The sequence below is a fragment of the Dipodomys spectabilis genome, unplaced genomic scaffold, assembly GCF_019054845.1.
Source record: "Dipodomys spectabilis isolate Male_0828 unplaced genomic scaffold, ASM1905484v1 ptg000163l, whole genome shotgun sequence".
Lineage (NCBI taxonomy): Eukaryota > Metazoa > Chordata > Mammalia > Rodentia > Heteromyidae > Dipodomys > Dipodomys spectabilis.
This window is the reverse complement of record NW_024870840.1, coordinates 20,272,925-20,296,020: the sequence shown is the minus strand read 5'-3', so window position 1 is coordinate 20,296,020 and position 23,096 is coordinate 20,272,925. Positions and strand designations below refer to the sequence as shown.

At 62.0% G+C, this 23,096-nt stretch overlaps 2 protein-coding genes across 2 annotated transcripts; one reads left to right on the top strand and one right to left on the bottom strand.

Annotated features, from left to right (window-relative positions):
* Nucleotides 1-543: 543 nt before the first annotated feature.
* Mfng (MFNG O-fucosylpeptide 3-beta-N-acetylglucosaminyltransferase) lies at nucleotides 544-14,106 on the top strand. Its single transcript, XM_042693386.1, has 8 exons — nucleotides 544-984; nucleotides 4,543-4,591; nucleotides 4,910-5,012; nucleotides 5,667-5,820; nucleotides 8,570-8,655; nucleotides 10,217-10,382; nucleotides 11,438-11,523; nucleotides 13,323-14,106. The coding sequence occupies exons 1-8, from the start codon at nucleotides 730-732 to the stop codon at nucleotides 13,387-13,389; spliced, it is 966 nt and encodes a 321-aa protein (XP_042549320.1). The 5' UTR covers nucleotides 544-729; the 3' UTR covers nucleotides 13,390-14,106.
* A 6,403-nt stretch (nucleotides 14,107-20,509) lies between these two features.
* On the bottom strand, nucleotides 20,510-22,696 carry LOC122119107 (spidroin-2-like). Its single transcript, XM_042693050.1, has one exon. It carries the CDS (start codon nucleotides 22,694-22,696, stop codon nucleotides 20,510-20,512), a length of 2,187 nt encoding a protein of 728 aa, XP_042548984.1.
* Nucleotides 22,697-23,096: the final 400 nt, after the last annotated feature.

The following is a 23,096-nucleotide window of genomic DNA, read 5'->3' as shown; positions in this document are numbered from 1 at the left end:
AGAGAATGTGTGTGTATGTGTGATCTTGACAAAACAAGATGGTGGCAGAGGCTGGGAAAGGCCGGGACCGAGGTAGCTGAGCAGGTCCCCCCCCCCAGTGGACAGTTGCCAGGGCTCTACCTGGCTGTGGGCCTGAGTTGCTGGATGATCAGATCTGCTATGGGGACATGCTAAGAATCCAAAAGGCAGAGGGGCCATCAGGGAAGGCTTCCTGGAGGAGGGACCCTGGAGCTGAACCTTAAAGCCAGCCTGGGGTTGGGGGAGGATGGAGGGAGCTGGGCAGAGCACCCAGGATGGGGGAAACTGGTGGGCCAGGACTCAGCACAATCGTGGGTGCCTTAGGGTGGGGGGCGGGTCTGCGTGTGAAGGCTGGAGGCCCCCTCCCCCCAGCACCAGGCTCGGGTTGCTACCACCTCGGGGATAGCAGCGGGGGGCCCCCCCTCAACAGGGCCCTCCTTCAGCCACCTCTGGGGCTCCAGGCCTGGCCCCGCCCCCGGGGCTGAGCAGGGCGGGGCCGCAGCCCAGTGGTGGCCCAGGCGGGACTGGCGGTGGCAGGAGGAGGGAGCAGGTGGAGGCCGCAGACAGACAGCGGCGGGACTCAGCCTCCACGCAGGAGCCCCAGCGCTTCTGGGGCAGCTTCTGCCCTTGGTGCCCGGCCCTCATGCCTGCCAGGCTTTGGGTTCTGCCAGGATCCCCTGCCCTGGGCTGGCCAGTGGCACTAGGGGGCTGATGCCGGGCCGGCCGCTCCGGAGTCTGGTGGGAGCGCTCCTCGCCCTCCTGTGCATGGGGCTGGTGTCCCTGTCCTACCGCTCCGGCCTGTACCCCCAGGGGGTGCAGGAGACCTGTAGGCCCAGCCAGACGCCCCCCGGGCCCCGGGAGCTGAAGCTGCAGGACGTCTTCATCGGGGTCAAGACCACCGGTGCCTTCCACCGCTCCCGCCTGGACCTGCTGCTGGACACGTGGGTCTCCAGGGCCCGGCCACAGGTGAGGCCACAAGAGACTGGGGGTGGCGGGCTGATGGAGGTGCTCTGGCAGGTGGCGGGCTTAGGCGGGGCTGCTGGGGAGCGGGGCTTCCTTCCAGGCGCCTGGCAGCCCCTGCCAGCTGCGGCGGGGTGGGGCGAGCCAGGGTTTCCTGTGGCGGCTTCCTGGGGAGCGGGTGAGCACCCTGGGGTGGGGAGAGTGGCGGGGGCAGAGGGCGGGCAGGAGGCTGAGGTCAGGTGTGTGTATCAGGATGACAGGTGGCATGGGGTGACCTGGGCGCCTGGCTCCCGCCTCCCAAGGAAGCAGGCTCCTGCACACCCCGCCCTGCAGTGGTCCCAGGGATCCTGTTCCAGCACAGCCAGCGACCTGGGGGCGCTGGACTTGCACACACATGCCCACGCGCGCACATCCACACGCACGTGTGCACATACATCCTGTTCTCCCTGGCTGCTGGCTCTGTAGGAGGAAGTGACAGTCCTTGGAGGGGATGCCCAGGAGCAGGGAGCAGGGAGGTCCAGCAGAGGCCAGGGTCTCCTGGGGGGGGGTGGCACCCTGCTTGGATTTCCTGGCTCTGAGCCCCCTCCCCATGAGCCTTTTCCCAGCAGCCCCATCTCCCCCCAGGCCCTTGCTCTTCTGGGGGTGGAGGAGGGCACACCGCTTCACCTCTTAGGGAGACTCTGGTCCCTGCAGAAGCAGCCAAGGCTGGCCCTTCCCGCAGATCTTCCTGTTTCTGTGGGGGGACTGGCCTGTGTGTACCTCAAGCTTGGCTTCACCAGCTCTGAGGCTCTTTCCTGTCTTGTCTTGCTTACACGGGCAGCGCCTTGTCCCGGATGAGGAAACCGAGGCCAAAGGAGGAAGTGCCTGAGTAGTGTCACCCAGGAGCCCTGAGGAAGCAGAGTCCCACCAGGCAGCAGATCCCTTCCTTTTCCACCAAGGCTGAGGCCCAGGGAGGGACCCCCCTCCCCCCGCCCACCACTGTCTGGGCGTGAATGGACCCTGGACCCTTCAACCTGGGAGGCTTTACCTGGCAGCCATGACCCCTGTCTCCAGTCAGACAGCTAGGCCAGCCGCTTCTCCCCTGAAGGGGCTGTGCGTCAATCAAACAACTCCCCTCACTTAATCCTCCCAACCATCTTCATGGTGGGGGGTATCGATTTCCCATTTACAGGAGAAGAAATGGTGAGGTTAAGCTGAGGCCAGAAGTAAATTCACTAAGTTGGAGCCTAGAGCGAGCGATAGTCTTAAAATCTTGTCTTTGAAGTTGAAAGAAAGAAAAACAATCACGTGAGGCTCGGCTGGTGGCTCACGCCTGTCATCCTAGCTACTCAGGAGGCTGAGATCTGAGGATCACAATTTGAAGCCAGCCTGGGTTAGGAAAGCCCATGAGACTCTGATCTCCAATGAACCACCAAAAAGCCAGAAGCAGAGCTATGGCTCCAGCGGCAGAGTGCTAGCCTTGAGCACAAAAGCTAAGGGACAGTGCCCAGGTCCTGAGTTCAAGTCCCAGTACCAGCACAAAAAAAAAAAAGAAAAAAAAAGGCAGGGGGGAGTGGGGACCAGGAGCACCCCCTCTGGCCACCTCATCACTAGATGTATTTGTGTGATCTTGGGGTTGTCCCTCCCCTTTAGGCCTGTCCTATCTCCTTCGTGCACAGCACAAATGCTCTGGATGGGGCCTCAGCTGGTTAGCTCCTGCCTGGGTGCCCTGCTGGTTAAAGGTGGTGGGTAGCAGGTGGCCTTTGTCCCAGTGGAGGGGGGTGGGCTGGGAGGCAGTTTTGTGTGTTTTGAGCTTGTGGGACCTTTCTCTTCTTGCAGTCCCCTGGGGGGAGGGGGTGGGGCAGGGAGGGTGGCAGATGGTCCCCGACTACCCCCCTCCCCTGTCCCGGCAGGCTGCGGGCCCCTTTGTTTGCCGGCCTGTGAAGTTTTAACCATTGTCAAGGCTTTAAACAAATCAAATGCAGCCCCGGGCTGAGGGGCAGGCTTTGCCAGCTTCAGCGGCCATCAGCCGAAGCCACCAGCAGCTCCCGGGTCCCCTCCCATCCTGGGGCTCTGCTCATCACCCGGCTTCACCCACCCTGATTTATTCAAGCATATTAGTTCCCCAGCAAAGATTCCTGCAGCCTCGCCCAACCCACGCTGCAAACTTGAGGATGTTTACTGGCGGCTGGTTTTTTTTTTTGTTGTTGTTTTTTGCCAGGGATCAGGGTAGAAAAGCTCCCCTCCCCTCTTGCTACATGCCTAGCCTATGACCTGACTTCTTTTATAGGCTCCCTTGGGGGGCTGTGTTGTAAGCGGACTTGGGTTGGGGAGCAGATGCCACAGGAGGCAGGGAAAGGTGGCAGCCTGCAGCCCAGCAGGGGGCGCTGTGGGCTAGCCTGGGGCTGGCCTTGATGGGAAGGGCTGGGGTGGAAAGAGGTGTCCAGGATCATTTGCAGAGTGGGGTGAGTGGATGGAAGGGACGGGAGGGAGGAAGTGTGTGTGTGTGTGTGTGTGTGTGTGTGTGTGTGTGTGTGTTGCTGGGGAGCTAGCCCTTCATGCATGCCAGGCAAGTGCTTTACCTCGAAGCCACAGGCCTTTTTAGGGGCTCAGTTTGCTGAGTCCTCCAGGAAGGAGTCATAGCTGTTGGGGATGGGGGTGAGTGGGCAGGATGGCCACTCAGAGACTCAGGAGGCAGATCCCAGGGTCAGGGAGAGGAGCTTGAAAGGTAGATTCTGAGCCGGGTGCGGGTGGCTCACACCTGTAATCCTACCTACTCAGGAGGCTGAAATCTGAGGATTTCAGAGCCAAGCCTGGGCAGGAAAGAAAGTCCATGAGACTCTTATTTCCAGTTAAACACCAGAAAACCAGAAGTGGCGCTGTGGCTGAAGTGGTAGAGTGCTCACCTTGAGCTGAATTGCTCAGGGACAGCACCTAGGCCCAGAGTTCAAGCCTCACAACCGACAGGAAAAAGAAAGGTAGATTCTGCCCAGCTCCCCTCAAGGGAGCCAGGTGCTGGGACAGGGACATAGACCAGAGCAGGACCGAAGCCTCCATGGTGGAGCTTTCTGGTGGGGGAAGCCACAAAATAAACTTCTGTTACTAGGACTGAGCTTTAAGAGCCACAGGGAGCCATGGAAGGTGTTGGCCAGCAGTGGTGCGGGTGTCATTGCATTCTGGCCCTCAGAGGACCTCTGGTCCTTAGGCAGGATCTTGAGGAGTCCCCAGAGGATGGCAGTGTTCAGAAGCAGGCTTGTGGCTGTGGCCCTGGGGAGGAAGGCCTGGTTCCCCCGTCCCTTCCTGTACCCAACCCTGGCTTCTGGGCTCCCATGTCTCAGTTTCCTCTGAGACACAAAGGTTTCATGGTCCTGGTTTCATGGTCCACACCTTTTATACAAATCTCATGGCTGCACCCGGCAGAAGCTGGGTGTTTTCCAAAACTGGCTCGTATAATATGCTGTCACAACAGGACACACTGACCGAGAGTGTGTGGTCACCCCAGAAGGGCAGCGGTGTGTCCACCGTGGGCTGGTAGTCCATTGGGAGCTGCACAATGGAGTCCTCACGCCTCCTTCTCCTTTCCAGACATTTGTCTTCACCGACAGCCCAGATGAAGCCCTCCAGGAGAGACTTGGTAACTGCCTGGTGGATGGGGCCCTCAGCTATTGCCAGGGCCTGGCGGGGGTTGGAGGGTAGGGACAGGGGGGACGGGGAGGGGAAGGGAGGTTAGGAAATCGGCTGCAGGTCTGTGCTAGGGAGGGGAACAGACATGGGAAGGGCTGCTGGACACCCGCTTACTGTCCACCAGCTGGGCCCCAGTTTGGCTATTTGTAACCTGGGGAGTGATAGTCCCCTCTCCCTGCAGGGCCTTGGGGTGCAGACTTCCTGGGAGATCAAGACATTCCGGGCTGTGGGGAGGAGCTGGGAGGGTCCCTGACTCTCCTTTCTCCAGGGTCCCACCTAGTGGTCACCAACTGCTCCGCTGATCACAGCCACCGGGCTCTGTCCTGCAAGATGGCTGCTGAGTTTGACGCCTTCTTGGCCAGTAGGCTTAGGTGAGTGCTGATCTGTCTCTTTTGGGCCAGGTGACCCTTGCCTCAGGCCAACTCTTGAATCTAGAGTTGTGTCAAAAAGCCAAAGACATGTCAGGCGCCAGTGGCACACGCCTGTAATCCTAGCTACTCAGGAGCCTGAGATCTGAAGATTGCAGTGCAAAGCCTGCTCAAGCAGAAAAGACTGTGAGACTCTTATCTCCAGTTAACCAGCAAAAAGCTGGAAGTGGAGCTGTGACTCAGGTGGTAGAGCACCAGCCTTGAGTGAGAAAGCTCAGGCATAGGATAGTGCCCAGGCTCCAAGTCCAAGCCCCAGTACTGGGCCTCAGAGACACAGAGATACAGACACACAGACACACACAAGCAAATGAAAACTTGAAGATGCCCCTGGCTCTTGGGGTCTGATTCACCTCCTTCCACCTAGCAGGCAGGGTGTGGTGTGCTGGGTTCACAATCTGCCACTCACTGACCCTACGGCCTTGGGCCAGAGTCTTAGCCTCATAACCTTGGTCCTCATCTGTTAAGTGGGGACACGGTCCTGGCCAGCTTGCGCCCAACACAGGCCTGACTCAAGACCGGGCTCTTCATAGGTAGCTGTTGACAGGGGCCCAGGCAGGGCTGCTCCCGCAAGCCTGTGGTCCCCCTTCAACCCCACAGGTGGTTCTGCCACGTGGACGACGACAACTACGTGAACCCCCGGGCGCTGCTGCGGCTGCTGGCCGCCCTCCCGCAGGCCCGCGACGTCTACGTGGGCAGGCCCAGCCTGAACAGGCCCATCCGCGCCTCCGAGCCGCTGCCGCACAACCGCACGGTTGGTCCATCCCTGGTCCCTTCCTCCCTCTCCTATTGGTTGCTGTGCGTATGGGCGGGGCCTGACGGGGAGTGGCTACCTCAGGGGCGTGGCTTCTAAGGGGCGTGGTTATAAGGGACTGAGACCGTCCCGGGGGGCGGGGCTGCAGTGGTGGAGAAGAGTGAATTCTAGGTTTATTTATTTGACCCATCCCTGCAGGTGTGGGTGGTGACTTCCCTTTTTCTGGGGGGGGGGGGGGGGCTCAGTCTCCTCTAAGAAATTGGGAGATGGATAGAGTCCAAGTTAGGGGCTCCTTGGGGAAGTCATGGAGCGCTCAGGTAAACTGAGGCTCCCTGGTTTCATGGCTGGGCCCCTCACCACCCTCCGCTGCCGCCATGTAGCTGTGGCGCAGATTGTAAACACGCTAGAGTACTACTGGGCCAGGTGGGGATCCCTGGTACTCTGAGCTGCGGAAGGCTTTCCCCCTCTGAGCCACCTCCCCCTCCGCCACCATTCCCTCCCTGATCAATTACCAAAGCTTAGACACCTGGAGAAACAGGCCCAGAACCAGCTTCGCCTGCAGACCTGCTGGACGCCGACTAGGGCTGCCAGAGACAGCACACTAACAGATGCCCGGTTACAAATGACCTTAGGGTAAATCCTGAACAATTCCTTCGTGTACGTCCACCAAATCGCCATGGTTCTCACCTTGGCCCCTAGATCCTACTGGCCTTGAGGTAGTGCGGTGGCCCAGGCTCCGAGGGCTCTGTTGTTACCCCCACCCCCCAGGAAAAGGCAGCTAGGAGGCTCTCTCTCTGGAGGCTGGGTCTGGCGCGAGAGCCGGGCCCGCAGTGGGGTGCGCCGTCCCTCCCCAGGTCACCATCTGCTTCACTGGGGAAACCAGAGCCGTAATTATCAGCAGCTCGTTAGCTTCTGAGCCTTAATTAAATCCCCCTGGGCCCCAGGGTGTGTGTGTGTGTGTGTGTGTGTGTGTGTGTGTGTGTGTGTGTGTGTGTGTGTGTGTGTGTGTGCGTGCGCGTGCGCACGTGTACGTGCAAGGCTTCCTGGGCTCCCCACTGCTTCTGCCCTGGCTGGTCACCAGGCTTAAGCGCTTCACTTCAGGGGCTGAGAACTACAGTCTGGAGCTCATCTTCCTGGCTTTCCCTGCCAGCCCTGCCTCGTGTCTTGACCCAGAATGAAGTCATGTAACTGTGTTGTACCTCAGTTTCCCCAGCTGCGAAACAGGCGACAACAGTCTCTTGCAGTGTGTTCTGGGTACAGACACACTGAAGTGTGGTCCGCTATCCAGTCCTTAGGCTGGACGGGCGTAATAACTGCGAGTAAGCTCAGCCATCAGCGTCCGACTCGCTCTGCTGTGTTTCGGAGTCACCTCTTAACTGTGCACTTCAGTGCCCCTTTGGGCACACTACAGCCTGTCCCCTGGGTGGAACTCAGAACCCCAAAGTAGCCAGGCCTGCTCAGATGCTGCCTCAGGCTCCGCATTCTCACTGCTGCATCCTGGGGGATAACGACCCATACAGTGTGCACCTAGGGACTTGGAAGAAGCTAAGCAGGGGGGAATTTGTTAGATCAAAACATGGCACCATCCTGCCCAGCGCTGGTGGCTCATGCCTGGAATCCTAGCTACTCAGGAGGCTGAGATCTGAGGATCGCAGATCGAAGCCATCCTGGGTAGGAAAGTCTGTGAGACTGTTATCTCCAATAAACTACTCACAAAGCCAGAAGTGGTGCTGTGGCTCAAGTGGTAGAACTCTTGTCTTGAGTGAAAGTAGCTCAGGGGCAGCATACAGGCCTAGAGTTAAGTTCAAGCCCCATGACCGGCAGAAGCAACAACAAACGACATAAAAAAAGGCACAATCCAAAGGGTAAGGTGCTCCCCCAAAGAGTTTGTTAGAGAAATCCATGGGTAAAGTCAGGGGTCCTGATAGCGTCTCCAGGAAAAGCCTTGGATGGAGTTGGTGAGGGTGGAGGGGGTAAGAGGAATTCCTAAAGGAATCTGTAAATGGCTCCCATCATTGGGATGGCAAGGAGTTTGCTGCCTGCGGAGGCTCCCAAGATCCCGTGTGTGTGTGTGTGTGTGTGTGTGTGTGTGTGTGTGTGTGTGTGTGTGTGTGTTGGTCCTGGGGTTTGAACTTAAGGCCTGAGCACTGTCCCTTAGCATTTTTGCTCAAGGCTGTCACAGCTCCACTTCCAGCTTGTTGCTGGTTAATTGGAGGTAAGAGTCTCACAGATTTTCCTGCTCCGATTGGCTGTGAACTGTGAACCTCAGAAGTCTCTCTTTTGAGTAAGACTACAGGACTGAGCCACCAGTCAAACCAGCCTGGTTTTCTTTCTTTTCTTTCCCTCCCTCCCTTTGCGCTCCCCCCATCTCTGTTGTGGGGCTTGAACTCTGGGCCTGGGTGCTGTCCCTGAGCTCTTCAGCTCAAGGCCAGCATTCTATTACTTGAGCCACAGCACCACTTTCAGTTTTCCGGTGGTTTATTGGAGATAAGAGTCTCACAGACGTTCCTGCCCGGGCTGGCTTTGAACTGTGGGCCTCAGATCTCACCCTCCTGAGTAGCTAGGATTACAGGTGGGAGGCACCGGCACCCGGCCTAGTTTCCTTATCTATAAAACAGGCATAAGCATGGCAGCTACCGCAAGACCCTACAAGCTGTGAGGCAGAGAGCCTGGGCCACGCTGGGGGGTGGATGGCGGGTGGGCATTCCCCTTCCCTCCCATCTCACCGTGTTCATGTTCCTCTCCCCAGAGGCTGGTGCAGTTCTGGTTTGCCACAGGGGGTGCAGGCTTCTGCATCAACCGCAGACTAGCTCTGAAGATGGCCCCGTGGGCCAGGTAAGCCGAGACCCAGGACGGAGGTGTGTGTCGGGCCTGGGCATGAGGAGGAGCCAGAGCCATTGTGGCCAGAGCGGGGAGAGACCGCCTGCTTCTCTAGGTTTTAGAGTCTCCGGTGTGTGGAGAGGCGTCATCCACCAACCTTCCCCCACTCAGGGTTACACAGCCCAGTACCTGCTGTCACACACAGGGGGCTGGCAAAGTGGCTTAGGCATAGAGTGCTTGCCTAGCATGCATGAGGCCCTGGGTTCGATTCCTCAGTGCTACATACACAGAAAAGAAGCTCAGGGACAGTGCCCAGGCCCCGAGTTCAAGTCTTAAGGCTGGCAAAAAAAAAAAACAAACTTTGGGAGCCTCAGTTTCCCCATCTGTAAAATGGACCTGAAAAATATAACAGCCAGAGGTCGCATGAAGGTTAAGCGAGGGAATGTCTGAGCTTCACCTTCTAGGAGCCGGGGCTGCCTCAGCTCCTTCTGCAGCTCTCTTCTGTCTGAGCAGCCATGGCCAAGTGTAGGGAGGAGGGAGAGGAAGGGATGGCTTCCTGGAGGGGGTGGCATTTGACATGAACTAGCCCTAGGGGGCCCCGAAGAGAGGCGCCCAGGGAAGCGGAAGTCCTAGCTCTATGGGTGGGGGCAGCATGGACTCTGGCATCCTTAGAGTTCCAGGCTGCTTCTAGGTCTTTCTGGGCTGGCTCATATGAACACCCATGGCTATGATTTTCTATGGAGCTTTTTGGAGGCTTGAACTCAGGGCCTGGGCATTATCCCTGAGCTTCTTTTGCACAAGGCTGGCACTCTATCACTTGAACCACAGTGCCACTTCTGCCTTTTTCTGAGTAGTTTACTGGAGCTATGAGTCTGACAGACTTTCCTGCCCAGGCTGGCTCTGAATCATGATCCTCAGATCTCAGCCTCCTGAGGATTGCAGGCGGGAGCCACCAGTGCCTGGCTTGTATGGAGCTTTGACTTTGGCCTTGGCCTAGGCTCCTGCAGCTTTGAACATGGAGGCACTGAGAGCTGAAACAAGCCGAAGGTCTTCCCGATTCAAGGTCACCCAGCTGCTGCGTTTGCTTTACCTTAGATGGAGAGGAGCCTGCGTGTTGTCTTAGGTCTGGTCTGTGAGGAGCTGCCTGGGCTTCTGGCCTGCATAACTTTGAATGAATTAGTGCCTCACGCCTGTAGTCCTCGCTGCTCAGGAGGCTGAGATCTGAGGATCATGGTTCAAAGCCAGCCTGGGCAGGAAAGTCCATGAGATTGTTATTGCCAGTTGATCACCAAAATGCTGGAAGAGGAGCTGTAGTTCAAGTGGTAGAGAGCCAGGGCTGGGAATGTGGCTTAGTGGTAGAGTGCTTGTCTAGCATGCACAAAGCCCTGGGTTCGATTTCTTAGTACCACATACACAGGAAAAGCCAGAACTGAGTCTGTGGCTCGAGCGGTAGAGCACCAGCCTTGAATGAAAAAGCTGAAGGACAGCGTCACCCTGGGAGTCTGGCGGAGGCCCCGTGGGAGGCTCCGTGCGGAAGCCAAGGGGGAGGCTACAGCCTGCTCTGCCCCACCCCCAGCGGCTCCCGCTTCGTGGACACGTCGGCGCTCATCCGGCTTCCTGATGACTGCACAGTTGGTTACATCGTGGAGTGCAAGCTGGGCGGCCGCCTGCAGCCCAGCCCCCTCTTCCACTCGCACCTGGAGACCCTGCAGCTGCTGGGGGCTGCCCAGCTCCCGCAGCAGGTGAGCTGGCCCAGGGCTGTGGTCCTGCGGTGCCGGGGCCCTCTGGGGGGTATGTGAGATCAACTGGACGCTGGGCCGGGCTGTGTCCTATTAATGGGGAAACTGAGGCCCGGGACGGCAGAGGATCCCAAATGGCAAATGCTACCAGTGCCTTGGAGATGGGCCAGTCTTTTTGTGCTGGTTGTAGGGCTTGAACTCAAGGCCTGCGTGCGAGTTCTGAGCATTTTTGTTCCAGGCTACTGCTCTACCACTTAAGCCATAGTTCTACTTCAGACTTTTTTTTTTTTTTTTTGCCAGTCCTGGGGCTTGAACTCAGGGCCTGTGAACTGTCCCTGAGCTTGTTTTGCTCAAAGCTAGCACTCTACCACTTGAGCCACAGTGCCATTTCCAGCCTTTTCTGTGTATGTGGTACTGAGAAGTCGAACCCAGGGCCTCATGCATGCTAGGCAAGCGCTCTACCACTGAGCCACCTTCCCAGCCTACTTGGGAGTTTTTGATGGTTAATTGGAGATTAGAGTCTCATGGACTGTCCTGCCAGGGCTGGTTTAGACCCGGGATCCACAGATCTCAGGCTTCTGAGTAGCTGGGTTTGGGAGTATTTCTGATCAGAGGTTGGGTGCAGCAGGAAGGCTGACTGTGCAAACATTGTACAGATCGGGGTGTGGGGCCCCAAGAGCTGGTGTCCCAAAGCACACAGCTAGTGTGGGCAGAGGGGCATGGGGGGGGGGTCCAGCTGGTCCCCTGCTCCCCGCTTCTAATCCAGCCTCTTAGCTGAAATCCTGTCCCACGTTCTGCTGCCGAAGCTGCAGGTGAGTTTGCCCAGGCCCAGGGGAGGCCCAGCCGCCGGTGTGGGCGGGGACCTGGGGGCCGTGCGTGTGCTGTGCCCCACTGTTCAGCTTGCTCCTTGCAAGCGGCTGCACCAGGGTGGAGTTCTGCTCGGAGGTGGGCTCGCTTCGCCTCTCCAGCCAGCCTGGCCACCTCTGCTGCTGTTCAAACACTGTGCTTTGAGTGGGTCCCCGGCCGGACCTCCCCCCACACTGCTTGTCCCTGCCCAGGTCACGCTCAGCTATGGGATCTTTGAGGGGAAACTGAACGCCATCCAGCTACAGGGCCCCTTCTCTCCTGAAGAGGACCCCTCCAGGTGGGTGTGGTGCTACAGTTCCAGGATGGGGGTAGGGGGCTGAGCCCAGATATCCAAAGATGGGGGGAGATGGGGAGGGAGAGGAGCGCCAAAGCCGGGAGTGGATGTCGGGTCTTGCCCTATCACAGCTTTGCTGTGTGACCTTAGGTATGTGTCTTGCCCTCTCTGGGCTTCCGTCTCCTCCTGTGTAGCCCTGGGAGGCTGGACATGATGGATCTGAGGGACTCTCCTGTCTCTGAGCTTCCATGATTGTTCAGGAGCCCCTGGAAGATTGTCCTGTCTCTCAGAGTGAGGAAGGTGCTTCTATCCTGGGGCCCAGGGCCTAACCCGGAACGGAAGCCCAGACCCTCCCCCAGCATCCTGCCCCAGCAGCAGCTGGCTGAGCCCTGCGGCCTCCCGCCAGGCAGCTCAGGGTGGGTGCCAGCTTCACGGCCCCACCCATGTCCACCCCTGCCCGGTCTGTGACCCGCAGAGGGCCTGGGCCTGGAGGAAGGACTCAGTGCCCCAGGGGAATGAGCAGGGGTAGGGGTGAGTCCAGAGCCTGCAGAGGGCAGGAGAGGAGGGCAGGACAGACAGACTCCAAGCCCGAGCCTTGCTGCTGGCTGGGAGGTGACAGAGGACTGCATAGGACCTTGGGGCTGGCAGCTGTGTGCCAGGGTGGGGGAGCATGTGCAAAGGCCCGGTGGCCGCTGCTCCGGGGAGACAGTGGTGTGATGTAACGCGGCCAGGCAGGTGGCAGGGATCTTCCAAGGCTCTCACTGGACTCAAGATTCGTTGAAGTCTGTGGCCTCAGGGACTTTCTGGCCTCAGGTTTCCAGGCCTGTGCTGGGGCAGAGGTTCTGGGGCTAGGACTGTGTCAAAGATGGAGTTTGGCTCAAAATGGGGAGAAAGAGAATTCCAAGATGATGCCAACCACTTTCTTTCTTTCTTTTTTTTGGTCGGTCGTGGGGCCTGAACTCTGGGCCTGGGCGCTGTCCCTCAGCTCTTCAGCTCAAGGCGTGTGCTCTACCACTTGAGCCACCGCACCACTTCCAGTTTTCTGAGTGGTTTATTGGAGATAGGAGTCTCACAGACTTTCTTGCCCGGGCTGGCTTTGAACCACGATCCTCAGATCTCAGCCTCCCAAATAGCCAGGATTCCAGGCGTGAGCCACCGACGCCCAGCTGTGAACCACTTTTCTAATGGGCCGGGCTGCTCGTCGGTGGGGGTGTGCATGGTAGGCTAATGGCCAAGTGGCTGGAGAATTATTACTAAGGCTGAGTGTGGTGGCACAGGTCTGTAATCCCAGCTACTGGGGACATAGAAATAGGAGGATTACTGTCCTAAGGCTAGCCTAGGACAAAGTTAGTGCAAGATCTTATCTGAAAAGTAGACTTAAAACAAACAGATTGGGGGGAGGAGGGTGTTGGTGGCAGGGCTCAGGTTTGTCTTAAATGTCTTATAAGCAGAAGTTCTAGAATTCATTGGTTTCTGCTTAATGGGACTGGAGCCAACTGGAGGCTCGGATCTATGGGGTGGGAGAGTCTGGCCTCGGTGTGGGCTCTGTGCCTTTCTCTGAACCAGAGTGTCTCGCCTCGGGGTGGTTTGGGGGCCCCGGGGGCCCTCGGCACTGTCCGAGGACAGGTTTGGCGGTTAGACCTTGGGGAAAGTCCTGGTGTCTTGGGGTTGAGGCCAGGTCGCTGCTCAGCACCTCACAGGGCAGAGCGCAGGAGGGACCGGCATTGCTGGGTCGTGGTGGGACTGGGGGGGCTGGCCAGGGGAGCGGCTGACCCGCCTGCGTCTCTCTGCCCTCTCTGCAGGTTCCGCTCCCTTCATTGTCTCCTCTACCCAGAAACGCCCTGGTGTCCCCCGCTGGTGGCCCGATGACCTGGAGGTGTCGGGCAAAGGTGGACCCAGGCGCTGCCCCCCAGCGCCCGCCTCCCAGGACAGGGCTGCGGGTGGCGGGAAAGGCCCAGTTCTCAGTGGTGGCTGCCGTGGAGGGTGTCCCAGCCCAGAGGGGCAGGCCGTGGCCACGGAGGCTCGGGCGCAGGCTCCTGAGGCCCGCAGGTAGCTGCGTGGATTGAGGGCAGCAGGTGGATGCTAGGCCGGGGCCCGGGGCCCCTGCCCTCAACATGGGTCCTGGTTGGGTCTGGCCTGGGCCCCTGGCTCTGGTTAGTCCCTAGTGCTCCGCTCCCTGGGTCTGATCTCGTGTCACTGAAGGAACGCAGAACGGATGACCACCGCAGAGCTGGCTGTGTCAGTGCCTCGCACCAAGTTCTGCTGAGAGGCTCAGCATCCTTAGCCCGAGGAGACTGCTCACCATGGCTGACAGACTGTGGAGGCGGGGCTTCTGCTGGCTTTCCCAGCCTCCCTGGCTGTGAGAGGCTGCTGAATGACCCAGCCTCTGACCAATCAGAAACCTAAGCAAAGCTGACAGAGAAGTTTTTGAAGGTGTGAGGGAAGTGTGGCGAATGTGAAGGTGGATGTGATGGCTGGATCTGGGGAAGCCACGTTGCCACCATGAAGGAAAAGCCAACACAATCCTCCACAGCTATCCCCTCCAATGAAGGATTCTATATGAAATTAAAGCACTGGTTTAATTAAGTCTCTCCTGGTCTAGATTTCTGTAGTCTGCCCAATTTCCCGGTCTAGCCAAAGTCTTTGGCTTGGGGCGCTGGTCCCAGGACCCTGATTTTTGGCCTACCTGTGGCAGTGGTGGTGTGGGGAGACACGCTGTGCTGAGCCTGGTTCAGAGAGCAATAAGTGTGGACGGGCGCGATGTGGGCCTCCTGCCCCTCTAGGCGGAGGGGTGTATGGGGCGCGTGGGTGTCCCCCGTGTGCCCGAGGTGTGCTGAGCCCTTGCTGGGCAGGTCCCCCCTCGGGGTGGGGCTCAGCACCCCGGGGAGGCCGAGGGCCACCCTTGAGCACACCTGTCAGGTGTGCCGAGTTCGACAGCCAAGGCAGGTGCTGGGGAAAAATCCGTTTCTCTAGAACTTCTGGTCTCAAGCCAGGCTCCGGTGGCTCACGCCTGTCAGCTACTCAGGAGGCTGAGATCTGAGGATCAGGGTTCAAAGCCAGCCCAGGTAGGAAAGGCCATGAGACTTTTTTTTTTTTTCTTGGTCGGTTGTGGGGCTTGAACTCTGGGCCTGGGCGCTATCCCTCAGCTCTTCAGCTCAAGGCCAGTGCTCTACCACTTGAGCCACAGTGACACTTCTGGTTTTCTGAGTGGTTTATTGGAGATAAGAGTCTCATGGAGTTTCCTGCCCGGGCTGGCTTTGAACCTCGAACCTCAGATCTCAGCCTCCTGAGTAGCTAGGATGACAGGTGTGAACCACAGACACCAGGCCCGTGAGACGCTTATCTCCAATTAACCACCAGAAAACCAGAAGTGGTTCTGTGGCTCAAAGTGATAGAGTGCTAGCCTTGAGCAGAAGAGCTCAAGGATCAGTGCTCAGGCCCTGAGATCCAGTCTCACGACTGACCAAAAAAAAGCTGGAAGTAGAGCTGTGGCTCAAGTGGTAGAGCACTAGCCTTGAGCTAAAAAGCTAAGGGACAGGCTGGCACAGGAAAAAAAATAATTCTGGTCCCAAAGAGGTGAGGCCACGGCGGCCTCTCCTCCCTGGCCATGTGGAGTCCAGTTGGGGGCTCTGAGATGGAGGCTCTGAGATGGAGGCTCTGAGGTGGAGGCTCTGAGGTGGAGGCTCTGAGGTGGAGGCTCTGAGGTGGAGGCTCTGAGATGGAGGCTCTGAGGTGGAGGCTCTGAGGTGGAGGCTCTGAGGTGGAGGCTCTGAGATGGAGGCTCTGAGGTGGAGGCTCTGAGGTGGAGGCTCTGAGATGGAGGCTCTGAGGTGGAGGCTCTGAGGTGGAGGCTCTGAGGTGGAGGCTCTGAGATGGAGGCTCTGAGGTGGAGGCTCTGAGGTGGAGGCTCTGAGATGGAGGCTCTGAGGTGGAGGCTCTGAGGTGGAGGCTCTGAGATGGAGGCTCTGAGGTGGAGGCTCTGAGGTGGAGGCTCTGAGGTGGAGGCTCTGAGATGGAGGCTCTGAGGTGGAGGCTCTGAGGTGGAGGCTCTGAGGTGGAGGCTCTGAGGTGGAGGCTCTGAGGTGGAGGCTCTGAGATGGAGGCTCTGAGGTGGAGGCTCTGAGGTGGAGGCTCTGAGGTGGGGGCTCTGAGGTGCCGGCTCTGAGGTGGCCCGGGGCCGGTTCTTCCCCTGGGCGCACGGCCGGGCCTCCCAGCGCCGTGGCCCAGCTGCTGTTTCCCCTCCGCGTGGCAGGCTGCCGGCCGGCTGGCCTGGTTTTTGAAGCAGCAGCAGATTCTGGGGTTGTTCCGGGATCAGGAGGGTCGGCTGGAGGGAAGAGGACTCTGGCCATCTGCTGCCTCTATTGTCCCAGAATAGCTGGGGAAGTGGGGGAGCTGAGTCAGCAGGGGGGAGCAGGGAAGGGGGGCAGCCGGGTTTAACCCTCTGTGGGCCTGTGTGCAGGCTCTGAAGCGGCCTGTGACAGTGCTGATGGACCCCCCGGAGGGTAGGTGTGTAAGAGGGGGACCCCTGTGTGACCCTTCAGCCTCCTTACTTTTTTGGTGTGTGCCCATATTGGGGTTTGAACTCAGAGTCTGGGCACTGTCCTTGAGCTTTTTTTTTTTTTTTGCTGAAAGCTGGTGCCCTACCTCTTGAACCACAGCTCCATGTCTGGCTTTTTTTATGTCTGGACTTTCCTGCCCAGGCTGGCTTTGAACCCTGATCCTCAGATCTCAGCCTCCTGAGTAGCTAGGATTACAGGCGTGAGCTTCCAGACTCAGCCTTTTTACCCTTAGCTGGAACACTAGGCCTGTCGTGTCCTCTCTAGAATGGAATAAGTTGTGGGCTACAGGTGGCATTGACCCTTGGGCCCCAGGGTGAGGTGGCATTACAAGGGGACTCCTGACCCTCGGGCCGGCCCCTCCTCCCAGGAGGGAGTGGGTGGGGACCCAGGGTGAACCCGCCCCCTCCCCGCCTTGAGTGGACTGGGTGGACACCTCCCTGAGCCTGAGGACAGACATCTCAACTTTACCCTGATGTGGACATAGATATTGCTGGAAAGAGAGATGTTAAAGTCATTAGATACTTGCTGTGCATTAACTCTGGCCTGAGCACTTGAGGTAAGTTGAGTCATTCCAACTTTCCCTATTTGGAGCAGATTTTACAGATGCAATTTTACAGATTAAGAAACTGAGGCACCGGTGGCTCACGCCTGTCATTCTAACTACTCAGGAGGCTGAGATCTGAGGATCGTGGTTCAAAGCCAGCCTGGAAACAAAAGTCCATGAGACTCTAATCTCCAATGAACCACCAGAAAACCGGAAGTGGTGCTGTGGCTCAAGTGGTAGCGCTCTTGCCTTGAGCTGAAGAGCTGAGGGACAGCACCCAGGCCCAGAGTTCAAGACCCGTGACTGACACCACACACACACACACAGAAACTGAGGCACAAAGGGTGGAGACTGTGAGCCAGGGCTCAAGCTTGAAGCAGTGTGGGGGGGACTTTGGAGGAGGGGAAAGCCTTATCAGGCCTGGATCACCCTCCACCCTTCCACACCTGCTGTGTGGGCACAGGGCACCTGCATGACACACTGAGAAGCTTCCAGAAAGTTTGGATATGGATGTTGCTCAGGAAGCAACCCTCCTGTCCTCCCTGTGAGTGGGGTGGCCTGGGGGACTGGCCTGGTGACCACCTGCACCCCAGCTGGGCCCCGCTCACCCTCCCTGCTGCCTCCTGCTCTCCCCCAGCACGGGCCAGGCTCTGCCTGGACAGCCACTTCCTGTCTGGCCAGTGTGCTCTCCTCAGGCCCTGGCCCCTGGCCCTTCCCCCACCCCCATCCTCTGTCCCCACCCCCATCCCTTCCCCCCTCCTCTGTCCCTTCACCTGGGTCCATGCAACCTGCTGTCCCACAGGTGGGACTTCCGCCCCCCCCCCCCCCACGCCACAGCTCAGGATCCATGAAAGGTGGGGACTTCATACACAGGACCAGGGGGCAGCAGCAGAACCTGCTGGTCATTTGTTTCTGTTTTTGTTTTTTTTTTTTTGTTGGTCATGGGTCTTGAACTCTGGGCCTGGGCGTTGTCCCTCAGCTCTTCAGCTCAAGGCGAGTGCTCTACTTGAGCCACAGCGCCGCTTCTGGTTTTCTGAGTGGTTCATTGGAGATGAGAGTCTCATGGACTTTCCTGCAGGGCTGGCTTTGAACCGCGATCCTCAGATCTCAGCCTCCTGAGTAGCTAGCATGTTGGGCGGGAGCCACCGGTGCCCGGCTCCTGCTGGTCATTCGTAGTATCCCCCAAAGGGAAGACCTGACCGGAAGTGCCCCTCATCTGAGCCAGTCGGATGATAGGCTGTGTCCCACACATCTGCTTGCTCTGCGTGTCGGATGGGTCCTGGGTCTAAATGCTACATTGCGGGAACCAGGGGCAGCGCGGCTGGTTCAGTGACACCGAAATGTCCACCCAGCCAACCCTGGGGACAGTTCTGGAAGACGGAGGATCTGCCCTCCCCCTCCCTCCCTCCCTCCCTCCCTCGTCCCTCCTTCCTTCCTCCTGTCTTCCCTTCTTCCCTTCCTTCCTTCTCAGCACTTCTCTCGTGCCCCTACCACGCAAGCTACGACCCCAGCCCTTTTGCTTTTAGTGCTTTTGCTCAGGCTGACCTCAGACCACGATCCTCCTACCTCTGCCTCCTCATAGCTAGGATCTCCCGCACGTGCTACTGTGCCAGGCCCAGCACCTGACCATCGGCCCCACGCAGGAAAAGACAGGAGGAAGAGACGAAAAGCACCGTCAGCAACAGGAAAGCGCCGTGCGCGGTGCAGCGGTGCAGCGTGGGCAGGTTGGGGGGGTGATTCCAAGTAGGCCCTCAAAAGACGCTTTTGAGAGACGAGGAAGGCGGGGGGCCGCGGTAGACGGCGCTTCCAGCCATTCAGGATGACAAGCAAAGTGGGTTGTGTTGAGGAATGTTCTAATATGTGAGAGATACAGCCTCAAATATTTATGGGTGCAGTGTTCGGATGCCGCTGGGAACGGCTGGCACCGGGGCCTGGGGGAGCCAGGAAATAACGGCAAAGCATGATGGGAGATCTGGGGGCTTGCTGCGCCCCTGTGTGTCTCGAACTTCCTGGGCAGAAGTTTGCAGGCCATAGCTGCTGCCGGGGGCTCCTCCCTGGCTGTGGCCCCTCTGCCCTTCCCCTCCCCTGCCCTTCCCTCCCTTGCTCCTTTCTCCCACCCCTTCTTCCTCCTCTACTCCTTTCCCTCCCCTCCCTCTTCCCCTCCCCTGCACCCCCTCCCTTGCCCTTCCCCTCTCCGGCCTTTTCCCCTGCCCTTCCCCTCTCCCGGCCCCTCCCCTTCCCACCCGTTCCCCCTCCCACCTCTCCCCCCTCCTTCCCTCTCCCCCTCCTAGGCCCTCCCCCTCCCACCCCTCCCCCTCCCTGCCCCCTCCCCCTCCCTGCCCGCCCCCTCCCACCCCTCCCCCTCCCTACCCACCCTCCTCCCAGCCCCCTCCCCCTCCCACCCCTCCCCCTCCCACCCCTCCCCCTCCCTCCCTCTCCTCCTCCTAGGCCCTCCTCCTCCCACCCCCACCCCCCTCCTCCTCCCCCTCCCACCCCTCCCCCTCCCTGCCCCCTCCCCCTCCCTGCCCGCCCCCCTCCCTGCCCCGCCCCCCTCCCTGCCCCCTCCCCCTCTCTGCCCGCCCCCCTCCCTGCCCCCTCCCCCTCCCATCCCTCCCCCTCCCTGCCCCCTCCCCCTCTCTGCCCGCCCCCCTCCCTGCCCCCTCCCCCTCCCATCCCTCCCCCTCCCTGCCCGCCCCCTCCCTGCCCCCTCCCCCTCTCTGCCCGCCCCCCTCCCTGCCCCACTTTCAGGCCGAGAACATCTGTTTCCATCAGCTCAGCGCCTGGCTCTCTTCCTGGGATGATGGCCGGATGCGGCCCTGGCTGACTGGCGATCGGCTCGTTGCCGGTGGCTTTGCGGCCGGGACCCCCTTCCTCCGGCCCGGTCCGGGGCGCCCCCGGCGGACCTGCGCCCGCCCGAGTCCCCGCGGGGCCGAGCGCGCCCAGGGCCCAAACGAGTCGGTATAGACCCGTGTGTGACGGGTACAGGCAGCCTCTCAGGTCCGCCAGGGTTCGGACCGGCCGGGGGCGCTCAGACCCGGCTCGCTGCGAGCACTGCTGCGGGAGCAGAGCCCAGCTTCGCGAGAACGCGCCCGGGCCGTGCGCGTGCCCGAGGTCGGGGTCGGGGCCGTGCGCGTGCCCGAGGTCGGGGTCGGGGCTGTGCGCGTGCCCGGCTCCGGGAGGGGTGTGCAGGGCTGTGCGCGTGCCCGGCTCCGGGAGGGGTGTGCAGGGCTGTGCGCGTGCCCGGCTCCGGGAGGGGTGTGCGCGTGCGCGCGCCCGAGGTCGGGGTCGGGGCTGTGCGCGTGCCCGGCTCCGGGAGGGGTGTGCGGGGCTGTGCGCGTGCCCGAGGTCGGGGTCGGGGCTGTGCGCGTGCCCAGCTCCGGGGATGTGCGGGGCCGTGCGCGTGCCCGGCTCCGGGGGTGTGCGGGGCCGTGCGCGTGCCCGGCTCCGGGGGTGTGCGGGGCCGTGCGGGGCCGTGCGCGTGCCCGGCTCTGGGGGTGTGCGGGGCCGTGCGGGGCCGTGCGCGTGCCCGACTCCGGAAGGGGTGTGCGCGTGCCCGGCTCCGGGGGTGTGCGGGGCCGTGCGGGGCCGTGCGCGTGCCCGGCTCCGGGAAGGGTGTGCGGGGCCGTGCACGTGCCCGAGGTCAGGGTCGGGGCTGTGCGCGTGCCCGGCTCCGGGGGCGGGGCTGTGCGAGTGCCCGACCCGGGCTGGGGTGTGCGGGACTGTGCGCGTGCCCGGCTCCGGGGGGGCGGGGCTGTGCGCGTGCCCGACCCGGGCTGGGGTGTGCGGGGCCGTGCGGGGCTGTGCGCGTGCCCGGCCCGGGCTGGGGTGTGCGGGGCCGTGCGGGGCTGGGTCCGAGGAAACCCGCGGTGGGAGCCGGCGGGCGAGGTCAGCACCACGGACAGAGGCGGCCCGCGAGGCTGCTCCTCCGGCTCCCGGTCCCCAGCCGCCCCGAGCCCGCCCTGGGCCGCCCGTCCTGCGCTGCACAAAGGTCCTGCCGGCCGAGGGCCTGAACTCCCGTGGGCTGCGCTCCCGTGGCCTGCGCTCCCGTGGCCTGCGCTCCCGTGGGCCTGCACTCCCGTGGGCTGCGCGAGTGCTGCGCTCCCGAGGGCTGCACTCCCGTGGGGCTGCACTCCCGTGGGCCTGCGCTCCCGAGGGCCGCGCTCCCGTGGGCCGCGCTCCCGTGGGCTGCGCTCCCGTGGGCCTGCGCTCCCGTGGGCCTGCGCTCCCGTGGGCCTGCGCTCCCGTGGGCCTGCGCTCCCGTGGGCCTGCGCTCCCGTGGGCCTGCGCTCCCGTGGGGCCGCGCTCCCGTGGGGCCGCGCTCCCGTGGGCCTGCGCTCCTGTGGGCTGCGCTCCCGTGGGCTCCCGTGGGCCTGCGCTCCCGTGGGCTGCGCTCCCGTGGGGCTGCGCTCCCGTGGGCCTGCACTCCCGTGGGCTGCGCTCCCGAGGGCTGCGCTCCCGTGGGGCTGCGCTCCCGTGGGCCTGCGCTCCCGTGGGCTGCACTCCCGTGGGCCTGCGCTCCCGTGGGCCTGCACTCCCGTGGGCTGCGCTCCCGAGGGCTGCGCTCCCGTGGGGCTGCGCTCCCGTGGGCCTGCGCTCCTGTGGGCTGCGCTCCCGTGGGCCTGCGCTCCCGTGGGCTGCGCGAGTGCTGCGCTCCCGAGGGCCTGCACTCCCGTGGGCTGCGCTCCCGTGGGCTGCACTCCCGTGGGCTGCGCTCCCGTGGGCCTGCGCTCCCGTGGGCTGCGCTCCCGTGGGCCTGTGCTCCCGTGGGCTGCGATCCCGTGGCCTGCGCTCCCGTGGGGCTGCGCTCCCGTGGGCTGCGCTCCCGTGGGCCTGCGCTCCCGTGGGCTGCGCTCCCGTGGGCTGCGATCCCGTGGGGCTGCGCTCCCGTGGGCTGCGCGCCCTTGGGCTGCGCGCCCGTGGCCTGCGCTCCCGTGGGCTGCGCTCCCGTGGGCCTGCGCTCCCGTGGCCTGCGCTCCCGTGGGCCTGCGCTCCCGTGGGCTGCGCTCCCGTGGGGCTGCGCTCCCGTGGGCTGCGCTCCCGTGGGGCCTGGGCTGCGCTCCCGTGGGCCTGCACTCCCGTGGGCTGCGCTCCCGTGGGGCTGCGCTCCCGTGGGCCTGCGCTCCCGTGGGGCCTGGGCTGCGCTCCCGTGGGCCTGCGCTCCCGTGGCCTGCACTCCCGTGGGGCCTGGGCTGCGCTCCCGTGGGCCTGCACTCCCGTGGGCCTGCGCTCCCGTGGGCTGCGCTCCCGTGGGCCTGGGCTCCCGTGGGCTGCGCTCCCGTGGGCTCCCGTGGGCCTGCGCTCCCGTGGGCTGCGCTCCCGTGGGCCTGCGCTCCCGTGGGCCTGCGCTCCCGTGGGGCTGCGCTCCCGTGGGGCTGCGCTCCTGTGGGCCTGTGCTCCCGTGGGCTGCGCTCCCGTGGGCTGCGCTCCCGTGGGCTGCACTCCCGTGGGCTGCACTCCCGTGGGCTGCGCTCCCGTGGGCTGCACTCCCGTGGGCTGCGCTCCCGTGGGGCTGCACTCCTGTGGGCCTGTGCTCCCGTGGGCTGCGCTCCCGTGGGGCTGCACTCCTGTGGGCCTGTGCTCCCGTGGGCTGCGCTCCCGTGGGGCTGCACTCCCATGGGCCTGCGCTCCCGTGGGCTGCGCTCCCGTGGGCTGCGCTCCCGTGGGCCTGCGCTCCCGTGGCCTGCGCTCCCGTGGGGCCTGGGCTGCGCTCCCGTGGGCCTGCACTCCCGTGGGGCTGCACTCCTGTGGGCCTGCGCTCCCGTGGGCCGCGCTCCTGTGGGGCCTGGGCTGCGCTCCCGTGGGCCTGCACTCCCGTGGGGCTGCACTCCTGTGGGGCTGCACTCCTGTGGGGCTGCACTCCTGTGGGGCTGCGCTCCCGTGAGCCTGTGCTCCCGTGGGCCTGCACTCCCGTGGGGCTGCACTCCCGTGGGGCTGCGCTCCCGTGGGCTGCGCTCCCGTGGGGCTGCGCTCCCGTGGGCCTGCGCTCCAGGCCTGGCGCTGCCCTCAGCTCCTCAGCCCGGGCCAGCGCCCCCACCGGAGCCGCAGCGCCACTGCCGGCATCTCCTGCTGTCATGGCGCTGAGGAATCGAACCCGGGCCTCATGCCGGCGAGGCGGGCGCTCTGACGCTGAGCCACTGTGTAACTCACTAGTCCTCTGGTACAGCGTGAGCCCGCGTGGGGGGCACAGCAGGATCAATCCATCCCCAGCCCTCGGCGTTCAGAGGCTGGGGGGGCAGAGAGAGAGACAGAGAGAGAGAGAGAGAGAGAGAGGCTGGGGGGCAGAGAGAGAGAGAGAGAGACAGACAGACAGAGAGAGAGAGAGAGAGAGAGAGACTGAGAGAGGCTGGGGGGCCGAGAGAGACAGACAGACAGACAGACAGACAGACAGAGAGACTGAGAGAGGGGCTGGGGGGCAGAGAGAGACAGAGAGAGAGAGAGAGAGGCTGGGGGGCAGAGAGAGACAGACAGAGAGA

Excerpts from the sequence above, each read along its gene's own strand:
- Mfng (XM_042693386.1), top strand. The coding sequence starts at position 730 with ATGCCGGGCCGGCCGCTCCGGAGTCTGGTGGGAGCGCTCCTCGCCCTC. Across the intron at positions 4,592-4,909 it reads AGCCCTCCAGGAGAGACTTG|GGTCCCACCTAGTGGTCACC; the intron begins GTAACTGCCTGG and ends TCCTTTCTCCAG. Across the intron at positions 10,383-11,437 it reads CTGCCCAGCTCCCGCAGCAG|GTCACGCTCAGCTATGGGAT; the intron begins GTGAGCTGGCCC and ends GTCCCTGCCCAG.
- LOC122119107 (XM_042693050.1), bottom strand. The coding sequence starts at position 22,696 with ATGACAGCAGGAGATGCCGGCAGTGGCGCTGCGGCTCCGGTGGGGGCG.